The 17,426-nt window shown below is 47.8% G+C and overlaps 1 protein-coding gene across 9 annotated transcripts in view; it reads right to left on the bottom strand.

Moving 5' to 3' along the window:
• Positions 1–1,020: 1,020 nt before the first annotated feature.
• The window catches only part of BMP2 (bone morphogenetic protein 2), a 217,232-nt gene continuing 200,826 nt past the window's right edge, over positions 1,021–17,426 (bottom strand). For 8 of the 9 annotated variants that reach the window (XM_051793066.1, XM_051793067.1, XM_051793070.1 and 5 more), the window contains 3 exons: positions 6,119–6,560; positions 5,020–5,378; positions 1,021–2,711 (listed from right to left, as the gene is read on the bottom strand). In XM_051793066.1, coding sequence (XP_051649026.1) covers positions 1,867–2,711; positions 5,020–5,371 — 1,197 coding nt within the window. In that variant the 5' untranslated portion in view covers positions 5,372–5,378; positions 6,119–6,560 and the 3' untranslated portion in view covers positions 1,021–1,866. Of the gene's footprint in view, positions 2,712–5,019; positions 5,379–6,118; positions 6,561–6,714; positions 6,730–17,426 lie in introns of those variants that run through there. The other variant, XM_051793074.1, reaches the window with a different exon arrangement.

Raw genomic sequence — 17,426 nt, 5'->3', positions numbered from 1 at the left:
CCACAGCAGCTTACAGTCTAAGGTATTTTTAAGCTCACAAGATAAAAAGCAGAGGCAGCCAACAGGAAATCAGATTTTCTCTCCTATCCTCTGCACCCACTGATTTTTGTGATGATTATTAGCAGTAGAGAGCTGTTCTACAAGAAGACCTGCTGATCAAGTTAGCCTTTCTGATCATCTCATCTATTTAGTACCTTCGCTGCAGCCCAGATGATTCTGGCAAAAAAAAAACAAAACTGAAAGATTCTGGGGAGAGTCATGAGAAAGAAAAGGGTTTTGTTAATAAGAAGTAAGAGGCCCAAATCAGAGATCCCCAGAGTTGACTTAGAAAGGTCTCTAAAGGGCCCGTTGCACACGTGGCTTTAGGACTTGCTGCCTCAGTTCACCAAACCCAGAAGTGGATCCACACCAGAGCTCAAGGGGATGACCAAGGAGCCCATTTAAGCCACTTTCCCCCTCTGCTATTTCAGCTCAGCTTCCCCAGTGACCTGACTGCCAGACCAGGCTTGTACCACACAACAGGCACCGTCAGGAGCAGCTTTGATGCTGCGTTTGCCAACTGCAAATCACGCCTTTGCCCCTCACGGGAAGGATTTAGAAAGCAAAAAAGATGTAACCACAAGTTGCTCTTGTGATGGCTGCACAAGTGAACTGTTTTTTTTATAGGCTGGACTTTTCAGAAAGAAGTATCAGAGTTCTATGATTTATTATCTGCAATAGATTTAAACATTCGGGAAGGAAAAAAAAAAAGTTTCAAACACAAAACCCTGGAAATGAAGAGATGCTGATCTGCCAAAGAGCAAACCCATCAGCTGAGGTTAGAGAGGAGGCTGCACATGACAAGAGCTCACTGTATGCAGGGCAAAAATTGCAGATTAACTTCACTATAACACTCCACAGAAGTGAGCTCTCCTCTGAGGTGAGGAAGTATGCAATGCTTTTCCAACTGTTAAAGACAAGGGCTGGTACAAATAAGGTTAAGTATCCCTCTTTAGCATAGATAATCACAGAAAAAAAGGATGACATTTTAGCTTTTATTATTTTATATTTGGCCAGGACTTTTAAAGGAAGGACTTTTAAAGGAAACATCAAACATTCACTTTTCTGTAGGTCTAGAAAGGATTCAGACTTCCCCCACCCCCGCCTCCCATAGGATTTCTATTGGCCCTTCTTATATTCACGCCGCAAATTAGTTGGGAATAGCAGTATTTATACTAGATCAGCAACGTCTGGTTCTTATCCAAATGTTCCACCTAAAGAGGATGCCAGTTCTCATGGATTGGACAGCCCACCCTGCAGCATTCCTGAGAATTGTACAATATAATCTTGAAAGTCAGCAGAGTGGATTATCCACTTTTTTCTGGACTTGAACTTGTGACCTTAACAGTAGCACAGCAGAAAGCAAATGTGCTATGCACTTTGCCATAGTAACCTTCCATGTATTCTTTTCAACTTAAATACACACAATTGAAACAGCTACAATTTTGGAAAATTATTTACAAACCCTATATTTTTTTCTTTTTTGATTACATATAAATACAAATTAGCTATTCTTCTAAAAAGTGGTTATAATAGTAAATAAATACAAAATAAGAATCTGACCATTATACTTCATGTGCTGGGGTTAAACCCATATAAAATGTACAACTAAAATACATTTAAAATCTTTAAAGGAATATTTCTCTGATTAAAATATTTGTTTTCCCAACTTTTTTGTAGACATAAATATATTTTCAAAATAGTTGTGTTTTTTTTTCTTTCCATTTCATTACATAAATAAAGTCTTCATTGGGAAATATTAAAGTGTCAGCTATTTCTTTTTTTTTTTTTCTTTTTTTTTTGCATTTGTCCAATATATTTGCTGTGTCAGCGGCACCCACAACCCTCCACGACCATATCTTGGTAGTTCTTTAATACAACTTTTTCATTTTCATCAAGGTAGAGCATGGAAATAGCACTCAGTTCTGTCGGCACACAGCAAGCCTTGGGGATTTTGGAATTCACTGAATTGACCAAAGTCTGAACAATGGCATGGTTTGTTGAGTTTAGATGGTCTGCCAGTGGAAAAGGACATTCCCCATGGCAGTAAAAGGCACTATACCCCGGCGGGGCCACAATCCAGTCATTCCACCCCACATCATTGAAGTCCACATACAACGGATGCCTTTTGCAACTGTATTTGTGGCGTTTACGCTGTTTGTGTTTCGCTTGACGCTTTTCTCTTTTATGGAGCGGGTGTCCCTTGCCATCATGCCCAAACGTTACTAACAATGGCCTGAGCTGAGACCAGCTATCTTCATCCTGATGTAAAGACCTGCTAATCCTAACATGCCTCTTGGAGGCACTGTTCTCTTTGTCCAAGTGAACCACCTCTACCACAAACCCATGATTAGGTTGTCCATGTGCAATCCACCTCAAAACAGCGGGCGTTACATCAAAACTTTCCCATTTACTTGCATTATGATGCACCAACCTGGTGTCCAAAAGTCTTGTGACAGGGTCCTTAGAGGTGGCTGTGGCTGGCTTTATAATTTCATAAATATTAATACGGTGATGGTAGCTGCTGTTGTTCTCAAAGGCTCCGTGCACCTGTTGCCGAAAAATCTGGAGTTCAGCTGAGGTGATAGACTCCTCGGTAGGGATGGAAGTTAAATTAAAGAAGAAACGCCGTGTTGTTTTCCCACTCGTTTCTGGCAGTTCTTCCAAAACTTCTAATGTGATTAAACAGGGAAAATAAAAAAAAAAAAAAAAAGAGAGAAAAAAGGAAAAAAAATCAGGAACTGAGACAAGCAACCAAACCCCCTCAAGACAAGCTGCTGTTGGCAGCCTCCAAATGACAGCTAACACATGTGGCACACAAGATCTGAAAGACTTTCCAGCAGAAAATATCGTCACCCTTGTCTTTCTGTTTGTTTTACAAGCACATATAGCATCAAGTCAAAAATGCTTCATTCATTGTTACACATTTGGATTGAATACTGGCGCCCTTTGCGTTCCACGTGCTTATCATAAGTGGCAAGAAATTTTGAATTAATTTGGAATTCAAGGATGGGGAGAGAAAACCCAAGCCCTATAGTTAGTGGGGAACCATTAAGAACAGTTGAGGACTTTGGGTAACTATTGCATTTCTGCTTTTTTCAAGAATACAGCTCTAACATCAGTCCCTTAAACTCTATTCTGAAAAACATTACTCTGCAATTTAGGTGACTTACAAAGCTAAACTTATGAATTTTTGTATCTTTAGTTAGAGACTGTGAACTCAGCATCTGTAATGGTATTTTGCAAAGTACACTCTAGTATTTACCCAAAAGGGCCATAAAGAACAGCAGGAAGATTCAACTACTAAAAAAAAAGAGGTGGATGGTAAAGGGGTAACGAAAGTCATCTCCAAACAACAAGTTTTCAAAACCACCACAAACAAAAATTCAAGAAGTCACTAAACCCCAGGCCATTCTCACTTTTGAGTCAACAAATTACTGAATGGAGCTCCAGAGGGAGTAAAACATACCTAGGGCTGCTAAGAAGTACATTGTTGCTACAGACATTGAAGAAATTAGAAGTATTTGCCAAAACAAAGCTCCCTCAAGTCATGTTTTTTAATTATGGTGCTAAGCGTGCTGGAGAAAAAAAAAAAAAATCACTTTCTAAGGGGAAGGCATAACTGCTGTCAGCAGTTCTCAGTCATGCAACCATTCCCCATTGAATCCACTACAACTTTTTGCATAAGGTAAGACTCAGTCTTAGTATTTCAGGACCAGACCAACATCTGTAAATATGCAGGTATCTTGAATGGTCACTAGACAAACTTACGCTTTCAAGAAGCCACTAATAAAGAGTGAAAACTCAGTGAGAAAATGGGAGCCACACTTTCTAAACTTTGTGAAAGTTACAAAATTGCTTTCCTAACAAAACCAGCCCTTGCTGTAACGGTATGACTACTTCAAACTGCAGATTTTTACATTTGCCTAAACATTATCAACTTTGCCCTTTCAGCTCCTCTCTGGGTCAGCCCCTTGCCTACCATACTTGGGTTTAATGGGAATGACCCACACACTGGCTTTTCCCCATTTACTGCCAGGTGTTTACTTCCCATGCAGGGAAACACTGAAGAGGAGAGGTTAGATTTCATCATTCATCTCCTTTCCCGCGACAAGGCTTTCCATTAAACAGCACATCCACTTCTCCGAGGCCACCTCCTTCATCCATCAGAAACTGAAATACTAATGGATTTCTTTTCTTGACACAGTTTCACGCTAAAAGCATGGGAAAACTGCATTTTCATGACTTTTGCAGCGGGGCCACTGCATGCCAACCCCGGAGGCCAGCAGCCAGGAACAATTACAACCTGGGGAAACGTTTCCCGAAAAGCACGTGAGCGACACGTGCCCCACCAGCTCCGCGGGCCTACCCGTGCCGTGGCTGATGCCACAGCCACTATTTTGGCTACAAGAGCCAGAAAACGCACCCAAATGCTGAGTAGGGCCGTTTCAGAGGGTCGGCTGCCTCGGTGGGCTGCAGGTGAGGAGGGGCTGCAGAGGTGCTGCTGGAGGCACCGCAGATGAGAGCCAAACCCCGGGATGCCGTGGCGTGAGTCCGGCTACATCGCTCCTCGACGGCAGCGCCCGAGGAGGTCGCGATTGATTGTCTCATTGATCTCTCACGGGGATTAGATAAGGATTAGAAGCCTCCGCAGCGGCCCGGCTCAGCCGCGCATTAAGGAGCCTTTGCTGCTTTCCAGCCTCGCAGGAGAGCGGCGCTCTGTGGGAACGCTTAACGCGGAGCGGGTTTAGCGGGAAAAGCCAATAAACGGGAGCGCCCCGTCGGGCGGAGGGTGGGGAGAAGGGAGGCAAAAGCTCCTCAGCAGAGCCCGTCGGGCATCGCGCCCGTCCCGGAGCGCCCGTGCCCCGCTGCACCGCGCGAACCCCGCGGTACCGGCGGGAGGAATCCGCCCCCCGCTCCTCCTCCAGCCCTGCCCTGCCCTCCGCTCCCGCAGCCCGCCGAGCCCTGGCCCGCCCGTACCTTCGTGGTGGAAGCTGCGGACGGTGTTGGCGCGGCTCGCCGCCCGCTCCAGCGGGAAGCCGAGCGCCGGCGGCTGCCCCAGCTGCTGCCCCGCGTGCAGGCGGTAGAGATCCAGCATGTAGGGCGGGATGACGACGTCCTTGCCGGGGCTGGGCCGCCGCTTCAGCCCGAACATGTGGAGCAGGCGCAGCTCGAACTCGCTGAGCAGGTCCTCGGGGCGCTGCGCGGCCGAGGCGGCGCGGCCCGGCTCGATGAAGCGCCGCCGACCCACCTCCGGCATGAGCCCGGCCGCGCCGCCCAGCAGCGCCTGGCACAGCAGCAGCGCCAGGAGGGAGCGGGTCACGGCAACCATGATCAACCTGCGCGGAGGAGGAGGAGGCGATGGGAGCCAGTCAGCGCGGACACCGCGCCGGGGGAGGGGGGGGACGGGCGGGCTCGGTCCGCAGGTGGGACCCAGCCCGGCGCCGGGCCATGGCCGGCGGAGCCCCCCCAGGGGCCGCTTCAGGTGCGCGGCGGCACCGAAAGCCCCGTGGCAGGAGATCAAAGCGAGCGCGGCGGCCGGGCCGGGCCGGGGAGCGGAGCGGAGCGGGGCGCTCCGCAACAAAGGAGCGCGGAGGTGAAGGGGAGGAGGGGGCGCAGGTGTGCCCCGGGCCGGGCCCGGCACCGCTCCGCCGGCAGGGGAAGGGGCGGCTGCCCAGCCCAGCAAAGCGACCTCCCCGCTGCGCTCCCGTCCCGACCCCCGGGCTCCCCCCCGACGCCCCGCCGAGCCGAGCCGCGGGGGCTCGGGGCCGGCTCCGCTCCTCCCGCGGCGGGGCAGCGGCTTCCCCCAACGGAGGGAAAAGGAAAGTTATTTTCCCTCCGTGGAGTGAAAAAAGGGGAAGGAGGAAAGTAAAAATCCTGCTACGTCCTCAGCCAAACCCACAGGCCGATATTCTCCCCCTTGAAAATCTGGGCTGGATTATTATAATAACAATAATAGTAGTTATGATTAGTGTCCCGTCCCCCCTCTCTCTTCCAGAGCGCTAGCACCTCCGCCGTGGCCCACGGAGTCATCCTGCGGAGAAGGCTTTCAGCGGATCTGCGACCGCCGGAGCTATACCTGTGTGCAGCAGCAGGGGTTGTGTCTGCAGGAGGGTGTTCTGCTCTCGGGGTGTTTTTCCCGCATCACTTGGTGTTACTCCAAACTTCGCTGCTGCTCCTCTACAGCTGCCGAGCAGAAAACAGAAGTTCCCTGAAGTACAGTCCGACTCGGAAACATACTTTTAGCAGCTGGTTGAGGAGGCAGGAAGGCAAGTCCCGGCCAGGGAAAAGGCTTCTCCCTTTTAAAAGCAGCGATCGAAAAGTTGTTGCTTCTTCTTTTTCTTCCTCCTCCTCCTCCTCGCCTGTGTGCGTGTGCCTGCCCGTGAATGGGTCCCTACGTGTCTACGGAGTTAAAACGCTCCTTTTAAAAAATGTCCTTTGCATCACGCTTATCAGACAGATGGTCATTTACCGAGATTCCCGCAGCAACATCAAGATGAAGTTTGACTTGTGTCCGCTCCCTTAAAAAAGAAAGGAAAAAGGAGGGAGGAGGGTAAATAAAAGGGGAAAAAAAAAAAAAAAAACAAAAAGGGTGGGGAGCCGCCCGCCGCCGTCCCGCGTGGAGCGGCCGTGTTAGGGCAGCACGCCGGGCTCCCCGCCGGCCCCGCACCGCACCATGGCCGGGGGTGGCCGCCCGCCGCCGCCGCCGGGGCTTTTTGTTGCGCGGCGATGTCACGACCCCGGAGGCTCGGGGGCCCGCGCCAATCACAGCCGCCCTGTGGGAGCGGGCTGCGGCCCCGCACGGCTTTTAAAGGAGACGCCGCCTCCCTCCCTCGCTCTTTCCCTCCCTCCTCCCTCGCCCGCTCCCTCCCTCGCCGCGGCTGCCGCCCGCGCCCGGGTCGCAGTGCCGCCGGGGCGAGAGATGGGGCGGGCGGCTGTCCCGTTAAACCGCGGTACCGGCGGCTGATCCGATGCGGGAAGACCTCCAGCCGGGCCGGTCCCTTGCCCCGCTCCGTGCGGCCGTGCCGGAGCGGGACGCGGGACCGGGTCGGGTCGAACAATGACCCATTGTAGAGCCCCGAGTGCTCCGCCGCCGCAAATCGGATTAGCGCCGTGCCCCGGACTGCCGGGGTGGTAAGGTGTGAAGGTCACGTAAGGTACCGGGAGAATCCCGGTGCTTTAAAACCACTTTAAGTATATATATCTCCTTATTTATTATTCTCCCTTCGCCAGCGCGCGGAGCCCGCTGCCCGAGCGGGGGACGAAGGCTGGAAACCCGGGGGGTTTCCTCGCTCTCTCGTCCCCTCAAGAGAAGCGCCCGGGCTCGGGAGGAGCCTCCTCCCGCAGCGCTGCTGCGGCGCACCCGATGCGGGCTCAGCCCCGGGCGGGCGGCGGAGGGTTGGGTTGAGTTGGGTGGTTGTTTTTTTTTAAGATGTGGCTGCCCTCCAGTGGTGGAACGGCGGCGGATCGCCGGCCCCGGCACGGTACCCTCGGCACAAACCACCCGCTGCCGCCCCGCACCTGCCCGGGGCTGAGCCGCGTCCCTGCGGGGCCGGGCCCTCCCGCGCCCACGCCGGTGCTCCCCGGGCTGCAGCCCCGACCGCCCGCGGTGGGCCTGGCATCGCACAGCGGTAGCATGGGGGAAGAAGGCAGGTCCTGCTCGCCGGGATCTGGCTTCTAATCCTAGCTGCATCCCTCGCTCCCTTTCCTGATATTGCAAATATCCCGATACAATGGGTAGCTCAGTGGGGACGCGTCCCTTGCCCCATCCCTAGTTTGTCTGCTCGGGTTCTGCAGCAGGGCCTGGCCCTTGCAAAGGTATGCGGTACCCAGCAATTTAGGGTCCTCATCAAAGCCACAGCCATCGGCACACCGTCATTAGCCGGGGTCCTGGTGCCTTCCCGGCAAGGCGAGTGCTCTGCGCTGCACCTTCTCTTCCCAATGCCTCGCGGGGGCTTCATTTGCAAAAGACGCAGCCGGCCTGTGACACCCTGAATTCCAGCGGAGGAGGACTTAAAACAGTAACAACTGAGACAGCTCCATTACCAGCTCCTCCTTTGGGAGCGGCCCTTTCCCTCCACTTTCACCCCAGGAAAACCACTGATCTGAGGCAGGAATTCAGCACATTTGAACTGGAATAATTCCTCCCGTGGACCTTCTTCCCTTGGCTTTCCTGTCACATTAGAGTGATTTCAGCTATTCTGGTGAAACATCACTGCAGGATGAGGAGCTCACCCCAGGAGTTACACACCAGAGTAATTAAAGAGCTGGTAAAACTCCTTCACACCAACAGCTCCCAACACTTGCTAATCTGATTTGCACTCATGGTGGGAGAGAGGACACAGAATGAGGTGAAATCCTTCAGAAGTTTAGTTATTTTCCCATTGCATTCCAGCACAGATAATGTTTAATTTTATGACTTCCTGCAAGTCTTTAGCATGAACTGAAAGTTTGTGCAGTGTGACTTCAGGGTATGCCAATTATGTAAATCAGCACTAAAATAATGGCAACGTAGTTTACACATCACTGACATTAAATGAGCACTTCAACTTCTAATTGCCATTCCAGTTCAATCTTAGTGGGTCATGCCAGGAAAAAGTCATTTCTTGCCTCAACACTTACTCCCTGTGCCTGGAGCATAGGCTGTACTGTATGCCCAGCTCTGCATTATCTCCAGGAGCTTTCTATATTAGGATGACGAGCCTTAGAAGGGAGAAACGTGTTTGTGGTTGTTCTGGAAGCCCACATATCCCCTGATCTGATATCAACAGGGTCTTGTAGGTTTGCCCCTCTCTGATTTCAAATATAAGTAGGCTCTCACAGTCTTTCTCTTGGCCACAAAACACATTTCCCTTCTACTTTGCCATCTCTCAGTCTATCTACATCAGGAGCTGATGGGACAGCAATTCTGCCTTCCCATCTGTTTCCCTGAGGTCCCAAAAAACAACACCAAAGCACCTACAGCATGTTCCCTGAATGCACTAGCACCCACACCGAAGCCTCAGCCATGCCCCACCACACAAAGATTACTCACCAAAGCAGATCTGGTTCCCTTCCAGCCTGTACCCTGGTGAATACAGGGAATAAGGCCCTCAGTATATCATCCATGAAGGTTTGGTTGTGGTTTGTGCCTCCTCACAGACTAAATACTGCCTTTGACTATTGTGCTCAGGCCTGTTGTGCTGGATCACCCCAGCACACCTGAGCTCACCAGCTGAGAAGCATCTTCATCATGACAGAGAGCGTTAGACACAGGTGTATGTGGGTACACTGAACACAGCACTCGCTCTGTGCAGCCAAACATGTCTGAAAGTGCCCACCCAGACTTACAGCTCCTCAAATGAGCCCCTGTCCCCTTCCCACCCCTAGAGTGGTGCAGCAGCACCCGAGATAAAGAAACCAAAGCTCAGCCTCCTTTGCTGGTGCTGTAATTCCTCACAAGCTCTGTGAAACCAAGGAGTTGAGCAGTACATCAGCTGAAGATCCAGCCCCAGCACAGCAGGCTCCCACAATGGCATTTCCTTTTGCAGATCTACTTTCAGATCAGTCCTGCTCTTCAGCTCAACTCCTGCCAGGGAGACAAACCACCATTTACGCTGAAAAGATCTAGTTGCACACCTGAGTGTGCATATTTGATAATGTCCTTTGTGACACTTTGCTTCCCTGCTCCTGAACTTTGTATAGGTAACTACACTGATTCATCTCTTTCTTCTTTTCCATGTGCACTCTATTTTTATTTGGTTTATATTTCTTTTTTAGTGGTTTTTTTTTCAGGGGTGTTTAGCCAGTAAATACTCAATTAGCAGCACCTGCTGCTAATATGCTTCTAATGATTCAGATCCAGGTGTTCCTGTCCAGGACACAAACACAGCTGATAGGTATCAACTTCAGTTGTTGTTGGGGCTTCCTAGTAAAGTGATAAAAAAGTATCTAAATAAGGTTAGGTTTTACAACGTGGTGAGTTCCTTTTTCAATAGTAGTGAGGGAAAGAAGGAAATCTTTCTTCCCTCAGCACTTTTTCTTACAAACCCTGTACCAAATCACATTTATAAACTGCTATCCTGTAGTGGGTTTTTTCCAACCTGGTTAAATCGCAACCATCATTGCTGATGGGCAGAACACTTCAGCTGGAAGACCTAGATGAGAAAGTCTCACTGGGGTTGGTAACCACAACTTGTAACCCTTAACAAAACTACCTAATTTCTGGTCTAGTTAGAGACACAGATCTGCAGAAACACATTGCTCTCTGCACATTGATGCTCAACAGTTTCCCTCCTCGCTTCAGCAGCCCTGTTAGACCAACACTGAGCACTTCTGAGAATTCCCAGTTTAGCCCACTGTCCCCTGCACATGATAAGTATGTGAGACGTGAAATATTAATAGTAGTGAGGGTTTTTTATAGATTTTGCACATTTTAGTGAATAAACCTCTTGATAAAACTCTGTGCTGAAGTATGAAACATATACACGGTACAGCACCAAGGGTGACTGCTGAGAATGAGTTAAGATGTGTTAGTGATGTTGAGGTTTTGCCTTTGTAACGGGTGGAGATTATCTGAAGGCTTTTCTGTTCCTGAGCTGTGCTTCCTGTTGGCATCTGTGTGAATATGATGTGTGGCCACTCTTTAAAACATTACTTAATACTGTTTTCTGAAGACATATTTGTCTTCTGGTGGTTTGTCTTTTAACATCTATCAGCAGCCTGTGCTGCACAGCCTGTCTCCTGTTCTATGAAGGATGGATTCTCACCCAAGAAGATGATTTACAAGAGGTTGATTTGTTTTTGAAGAGGGGAAAGGCAGCTTATTCAGAAATGTCTATTTCTTTCTTATTCACCTTTGCTGAAATCTGGCAGCTCTTCAAAGCTATTGCTCTGAGTCTCAATTTCATTCATCAAATCTCAGCTCTTTCCATCATAGAGGCAGGAAAATTGGAATTTATCAGGAAATACAATGCAGGCCCAGGATTTTCTACATTTCCAGTATGTCTCCACTGCTCGTGAATGATAACAGTTGCTCCCAAGTTTGTTAGATGTTAGATCTGCAAATAAAGGCTGCAGCAACCAGCTTACGTGGCTGTGCAGCTTTGACAATTTCCTACAATTTGTCATAGAACTACTGGGGAAAGAAGAAAAAGGGAGCCTAATATGATAACCTTTTCTTTTACTGTTTTCCCATTGATGCTACAAAGTTCCAGATTTCAAAATCCACTATTTGACGTGTGGCTTTCATCATCAAGAGGTGAAAATGCCTTAGCACGTTGGTACAGGGGATGCCAACTATTCTGGTCAGAAAATTCAGAGCAAAGCAGGATTTTTTAATTATATAAGTCTTGTTAGGAAGACCCCCCAAAAAATGGAAATGGCTGCGTCACAGATGGTCCATTTCAGGAGCTTAGAATTTCATCACTGCAGAGATGACGTCAAGCAAAATGGAGGATAAAATAAAGTTACGCATATTGCCTTAAGAAGTGCATATTTTAGCAGTGAAACTGGATAATGTTTTGCAATTAAAATAAAATAAAGGCAAGCGTGACGTTCTGTTTAAGCAGATTGTCTGTATGAAGGCTTTATTGTAGCTGCAGATTTAGGGCATATGAAAAGGTTTTCTGTGCTCAGTTGCAGGATGAAAAACATTGCATCATCGGGCATTCTTGTTCTCTAACACTCCTTTGCCTTTGATAATGAATGCCTGCAGTTTTATTTTCTGGTGTCAAGTCATGTTTTCTCAGGTCATTATCATTCCAATTTTTAAATATCCTCTTAAAACGAGGTAGAACCACAGACAGCAATAGTGGAGCTTTGTGCCTGCCCTGTGGCATGTGCTGGGCACAGCAACCAGCTGCTGCACCTGCTTCACGCTGGGAGCGAGGCCGTTTGCAAGTTGCTTTCAATGCCATCCCTTGTTCCCAGTTCCCAGGGAAGCTCCCATGGGCACAGGTCTCTGCTCAAACACCACTTTTATTTGGTGCTCCAAACTTTATTGACTGGGAGGGGTCTTAGGAGAGCAGCGTCCTTTGGCCCTTCCCAGCGCTCCCTCTGTGGTGTCCCAGAAAGCACGTTCCAAACTGCAGGAGCACCCACTGAACTGCTTCAAGGTACTGTTTATCCTCAGAACATCTGCAGCCTCCAAGTCACGGTGCCATAGTCAAAGCCACCTCCCTGTATTTGGCCTCCACATTCCTCTCCAAGAGGAGCAAGGACCACTATCTCCATTTTACAGGAGGGAGAAAGGGGCAGAGAACGGAGGAAGGCTGTTTTTTGTGAAAGGCACCCAGGGGCCCAAAGATCTACAGAGGTCACAATGAGATTTTCAATGATGCATAAGCAGTTTAGACAAAGTTTTTGGGTTAAAATCCCAAAACTTCAAGTGAGATGTTCAGCACTCGGCTCATGGAGACATTTTGGAAGAGCCCAATACCAAATCTATTACCCAATAGTTTCCTGACAAATTCCCACAGTGCCTTGTCCACGGTTCTTACCACCACCTACAAATCCTAGCAGGAGTATCATAATCTTATTCAACAACAGAGAAAAGTTCTGATCTTGTAAGAGTCTGTCTGTGCTGAAGAGAGAGGGGTTTTCACAAGCCAGGAAAATAAAGATGCTGGTCAGAGTATCGACGTAGAGATTAGTTCCCAAGCCGGATCAGTTGCTGTATCCGAGGTTCACAGTGAATTCCCTCACTTGCTGTGCCATCACCTCCCCCCTTTGCCTTTCTTCAGGCCTCACTGCAGGATGGGTGTTGTACAGCCAGTCTTAGCACTTTGGGAAAGCCTGGACCAACCTTTACCTTCCTTAATACCTTTAACTCCCTTCCCTCACCACACCTCGGCTTCCTGCTTTTTTCTGATATTTGCAGTGGCCTATCTGTCCTCAGGTTATGTGCTTGTAAAAGTAAGCACATCCATCAGCCTGGTCAGGATTAGCCTGGAAAAGCAGTACCATAAAACATTCATGATGTCCAATTACTAATTCCATTATTCCCATCAATTCTGCATTCCCTACCTGGACTTACACAGCCTTGGTGTTGTGTTACTGTAGGAGATTTGCCCTTCCTTACATTTTCTGTTTCCTGTACAGTATTCCTGTGTAGAGACTTGGCAAACATTCCCATCCACTCAAGGTGGGTGTATTAAACATTGCATACATTCCTTTAGTCAGCCAGGGAATAAACTCCTTTCAAATAAATCAAAATACTAATCAAACAAACAAACAAACAAGCTGGGGAACCAAGGAATAACCCTCATTTATTTTGTACCTCTGTCTCCCTTGCTCTCCCAAGCCCCCTGCAGCCACTGGGTTTTGGAAAAAGAACTGCCCCAAAATTTCTCCTTCCTCTCTTTGCCAGAAAAGGCAGCCAACACATGAATCAGGAAAGAAGCAAAATCACCCCAAGCCCCAAATTAATACCTCAGATAATTTTAAACTGACTGAATGGATTCTGTAAGTTCTCGCTAACAAGGCCCAGGAAGAACCCTGAGGACCTAAAACTCAAGTTTGTGAATAAATCCTTGAAAAATCAGGGCTACTCTCTCCATACCAGTGGAAAATTGAAAATCCAAGTTGCACAATCAAATGTGACATTCATTTCTGCAGCTGGTGGGAAAACAGTTTCCTTACAAAATAAATTTAATAAAGAGTAGACTGTTTTGTATCTCTTTTTTTTTCCCCCTAAGCAACTTCTGAAATGTCAGACATTAATTTTAAGGAACTTTGATAGATTAAAAAAATACATCACTGAAATAATATATAAATATTATTTTTTTCCTTTCTTCCTTTATTTCATTTACAATATTGGACACTTTCTGACAAAACAAGCTGAATTTTCTGGGGCTGAAACTGTGAAAAAGCTTTTCTACAAACTCTCCAAAGGAATATCTACATCTATGATAAAATATAGTTTTATTTCCCTTGAGCTGAAGTGATATCACTGCCATCCCAACTGAATGCCACTTGAAATGGTATTTTTCAATATCCCTCAAGAGGGAAATGGGGGATCAGGGGGCAGAGCGTCTCTGGTTTCTTCCCAGTTTGCCAAAACTGCAAAAGTTTTCCTTCAGGTGTGTGGAAGGCACTATTTCCACCCTCCTCAGAGTGTTAACCAGCAGCCCAGGTGCAGCAATACCACAGTGACCTGTCATATCACTGCCCAATCTCAAAGCCATGACAAAAAATGTATCTTATTCCCCACTTCCTTCCCTTCCCACAGCTCCATGTTCCTCCTGAGCCCGCTGCATTTTCAGAGGAACAAAATCTTCTTCTTCCAAAGCCCAGGGCAAAATTCCATGGGAGCAAGCTAGACCCACAGCTCTGTTTGTGTCTCTTGCTCTGAGGCTCCATCTCTATGAGTAAATCAAGTGTGCCTGGGAACATTCCTGGGCACGGAGGCTGGCTGGCAGGGAAAAGCCTGCTTCCCTGCTAGCTTCCACACCGGGGTGGCTGCATGCAAACTGCTGCTTGGGGATGGTCCCAGGAGTGTTAGAACAAACCACAGGGAGAAACCAGTTGGGAGAGAGCTTCCTGGCCTGGCCCAAAAGCACTCTGGAGGTCACAAGGCCCAGCCATGTTCCCAGTTCACTAGTTGGGAACCAGTGCAGGTGCAGCCCAAGGCCATTCCCACCTCTGCCTGCCTGGAACCACAGGGAGGATGTGGGACCTGGATGAAGAGTGTCACCACTTCAGTCAGCTGGTGGGGATTTCATCCACTTGCTGATGAACTTTTATCTGTACAGGAGCTGTTGATAAGAGATCCTTTAAAGGTACCCAGAGGGCAAACCACTTGAAAGTGGAGCTGCAGTGATCCAGGGAGCAGCTCTGGGGCAGGCCTGCATGGAAACAGGGTGGGATCCCAGGGAGCCAGAGCTGGACTGAGGCAAAATGGCTCCTGAGGACTCCTGAGGGGCTCTGGCCATTCCCACAGAGGCACTGAAGGGTATTTGCCACAGACTGTGCCCAGGTTTGCCAGGATCTGTGGAGCTCTGCACTGGCACAATATCAGCATTTACCACAACATGGCATTGATCCACAAGCTGACACCCAACTTGTGACTGCCATCCTCTTTATCAGGGTGTCACACTGTGGCCATAAAGCTGTTCTGGTTGCAGGGAGCAGGGAAAGGGATCACCTTTTCCTCCCACATCCTCACTGAGTGCTAGTGCCTCCTCCCCTTCACATGCACAACCATTCCCTATCTCAGGTCTCTCCAAGTCAGGATGAAACTTCTCTGGACATTTAAGTTAAATATGACTGTTTTCTCCAGCCCAGGTTGGGGAGCAACTAACTGTATGTTCTGCTGGCAGGTGAAAAGGGAGAAGCAATTCTGGGGAGGAGGAGAGGAGCAGGGATGAGCGGTGGGCTTGTCAAAAAGTGCTGCTGCCAGGTGAGGATGTGTGGCCAACACCTCTTTGGGCAGGTTTTTATCTCAGGCTTTTTTAAGAAAACAGCTCTCAGTGATGGCAATAAAGATGTTTTTATCCAGTTCACTAGATGAACACGTGGTCCCAAATTCCTCCCCAAAGGCAATCTGTCCTAGAGACAACTATTCAGTCCAACCTCATTCGAGTTTTATTCCTTCACTGTGGAGTCATAAAGTGGGCAGGAGGTACCAGTGATCACTTAACTGTGCCTGGGGTTTCTGCACTACCACAGTGAAGCCACTTCTCCTGCTCATGCTGCAGCTCAATAACCCCTTGTTTGGGATCAGGCTTGGCATTTTCCATGGCAAATCCATCCCAGAGATAAAGGACCCTTCCCTCCTCACACCGTCTGCCCTCTGTCGAGAACAGGAACTTTGTGAAGCAATCCTGGCTGCCGAGGACAGAGTCCCAAACAACTCAGCGGAGCAAACCACATGCTGCCACCATCCCTCCCAGCAGATTCCTCCTTCCCAGCCCCAGCCCTCCTCCATCTCTTCTGCCAAAAGCAGTGCAACAAACAGGTTCAAAGAGCTGGTTTGTCTGAAAAGTAATCCCTTCTTTGAGCACGTGCACAGCACTTCGCTCAGCGGGGTCCTGATCTCAGTTGGAACTTCTATATTACAAATACATTCTTCCCCTTTACATTTAAATGAAACGTGAATTCATTTAATAAGTAAATCTCGGTTCAAATCTTTAACTTGTAAGCCAGGATTTAAAAATCTATAGGAGCCACATTCCCTCCCCTGCCATAGCTAAAGGTACAGTAGCTAATGTTGCAGCTAAAGTTATTTTGTTCAAAATCAAATGAGGTTCACATTAAGCCTACAAAAGGAAATCATGATTGATGATCTGCCCTACCCAGCTACAATGCTTTTAGTAACAAAAATATTTTGTAAGTTCATTTATTATTGAGATCAAGCAATGAGTTTGGAGCTACATAAAATGGTTCCAATTAGATTCAAGTAATTGCCATTTTCAGTGAACTTAAGCTTTTCTGGATTAAAAAAATAGGGCAATAAAAGCTGAAGTAAGCTCACATCTGAGATTCAAAGCCTTCAAAGCTTTTTTTTTTTGTCTTTTTTTTCTCCTCTTTTTTTTTTTTTTTTTTTTAGTGTGAGAGAGACACACATACACATGAGGACAGGGGGAGGAGGAGCAAGGATGTATGAAAAAAAGAGGAGTGATTTTCCCAAGCTGATTTCTCTTCCTAGGTGACCCCGTCTCCCTGGGAATGCTGCCCATGTGATCTGCACCAACTGGATCAGCAACAGCACGAGAACGAAGAGCTTCTGCAGCACCCTTAAAATAAGTGGCAAAGGGAGAAAAGCCAGCAAAGCACAAATTTCAGAATCTCGCTGAAGAGATCCTCAGGAAGAACAGGAGTGATCAAGGAGTTATTAGTGAGAGAAAGAAGATTGATTGCTTCTGATTTTAAGACATTAGTTTCTTCTTTTTATTGTCCAGATGTCATCATTATATATTTAATTTCCTGTGCTCACCCAAAGGTCTACAAAGGTTCTCTACTGCCTCTACAAAAGGTTTAATCTCTAGAGTGCATTTGGCTCATAATTACAATCAGATCATAAATACAGATTCACATCTTTTTGTAGCTTCTTTGGGTCTGAATATGTGCCAATGTAACACAGGACACTTTTTGCTTTAGCGCAGCTTTGGTTTGCAACTTTTTAGTGTTCCTGTTTGAAGTCTTGGAGAGGAATATCAAGTCTAAATCTAGTGAACTTGTAGAGCTGAGCTGAAACTGTGTCTGCTCCATGTAGCTTAAGACTAAGCCCTTCCTACAACCAGTTGTTACAATATCTTGTTATTTCTGGGACTAGTCCCTGACTGAACATGACAAAACACCAAGTATCTTTTCCATAAAGAGTCTCCCGTGATTCCCACGTGGGCTCTAGCTTTAGATTTTCTTCTAACCCTGTAAATATTTTTCCTTAACAACGATTCAAGAACAAA

The sequence above is a fragment of the Manacus candei genome, unplaced genomic scaffold, assembly GCF_025592945.1.
Source record: "Manacus candei isolate 608988 ecotype Guabito, Panama unplaced genomic scaffold, ASM2559294v1 h1tg000035l, whole genome shotgun sequence".
Taxonomy (NCBI): domain Eukaryota; kingdom Metazoa; phylum Chordata; class Aves; order Passeriformes; family Pipridae; genus Manacus; species Manacus candei.
The sequence above is the reverse complement of the archived record's forward strand: the minus strand, read 5'-3'. Positions and strand labels throughout refer to the sequence as shown.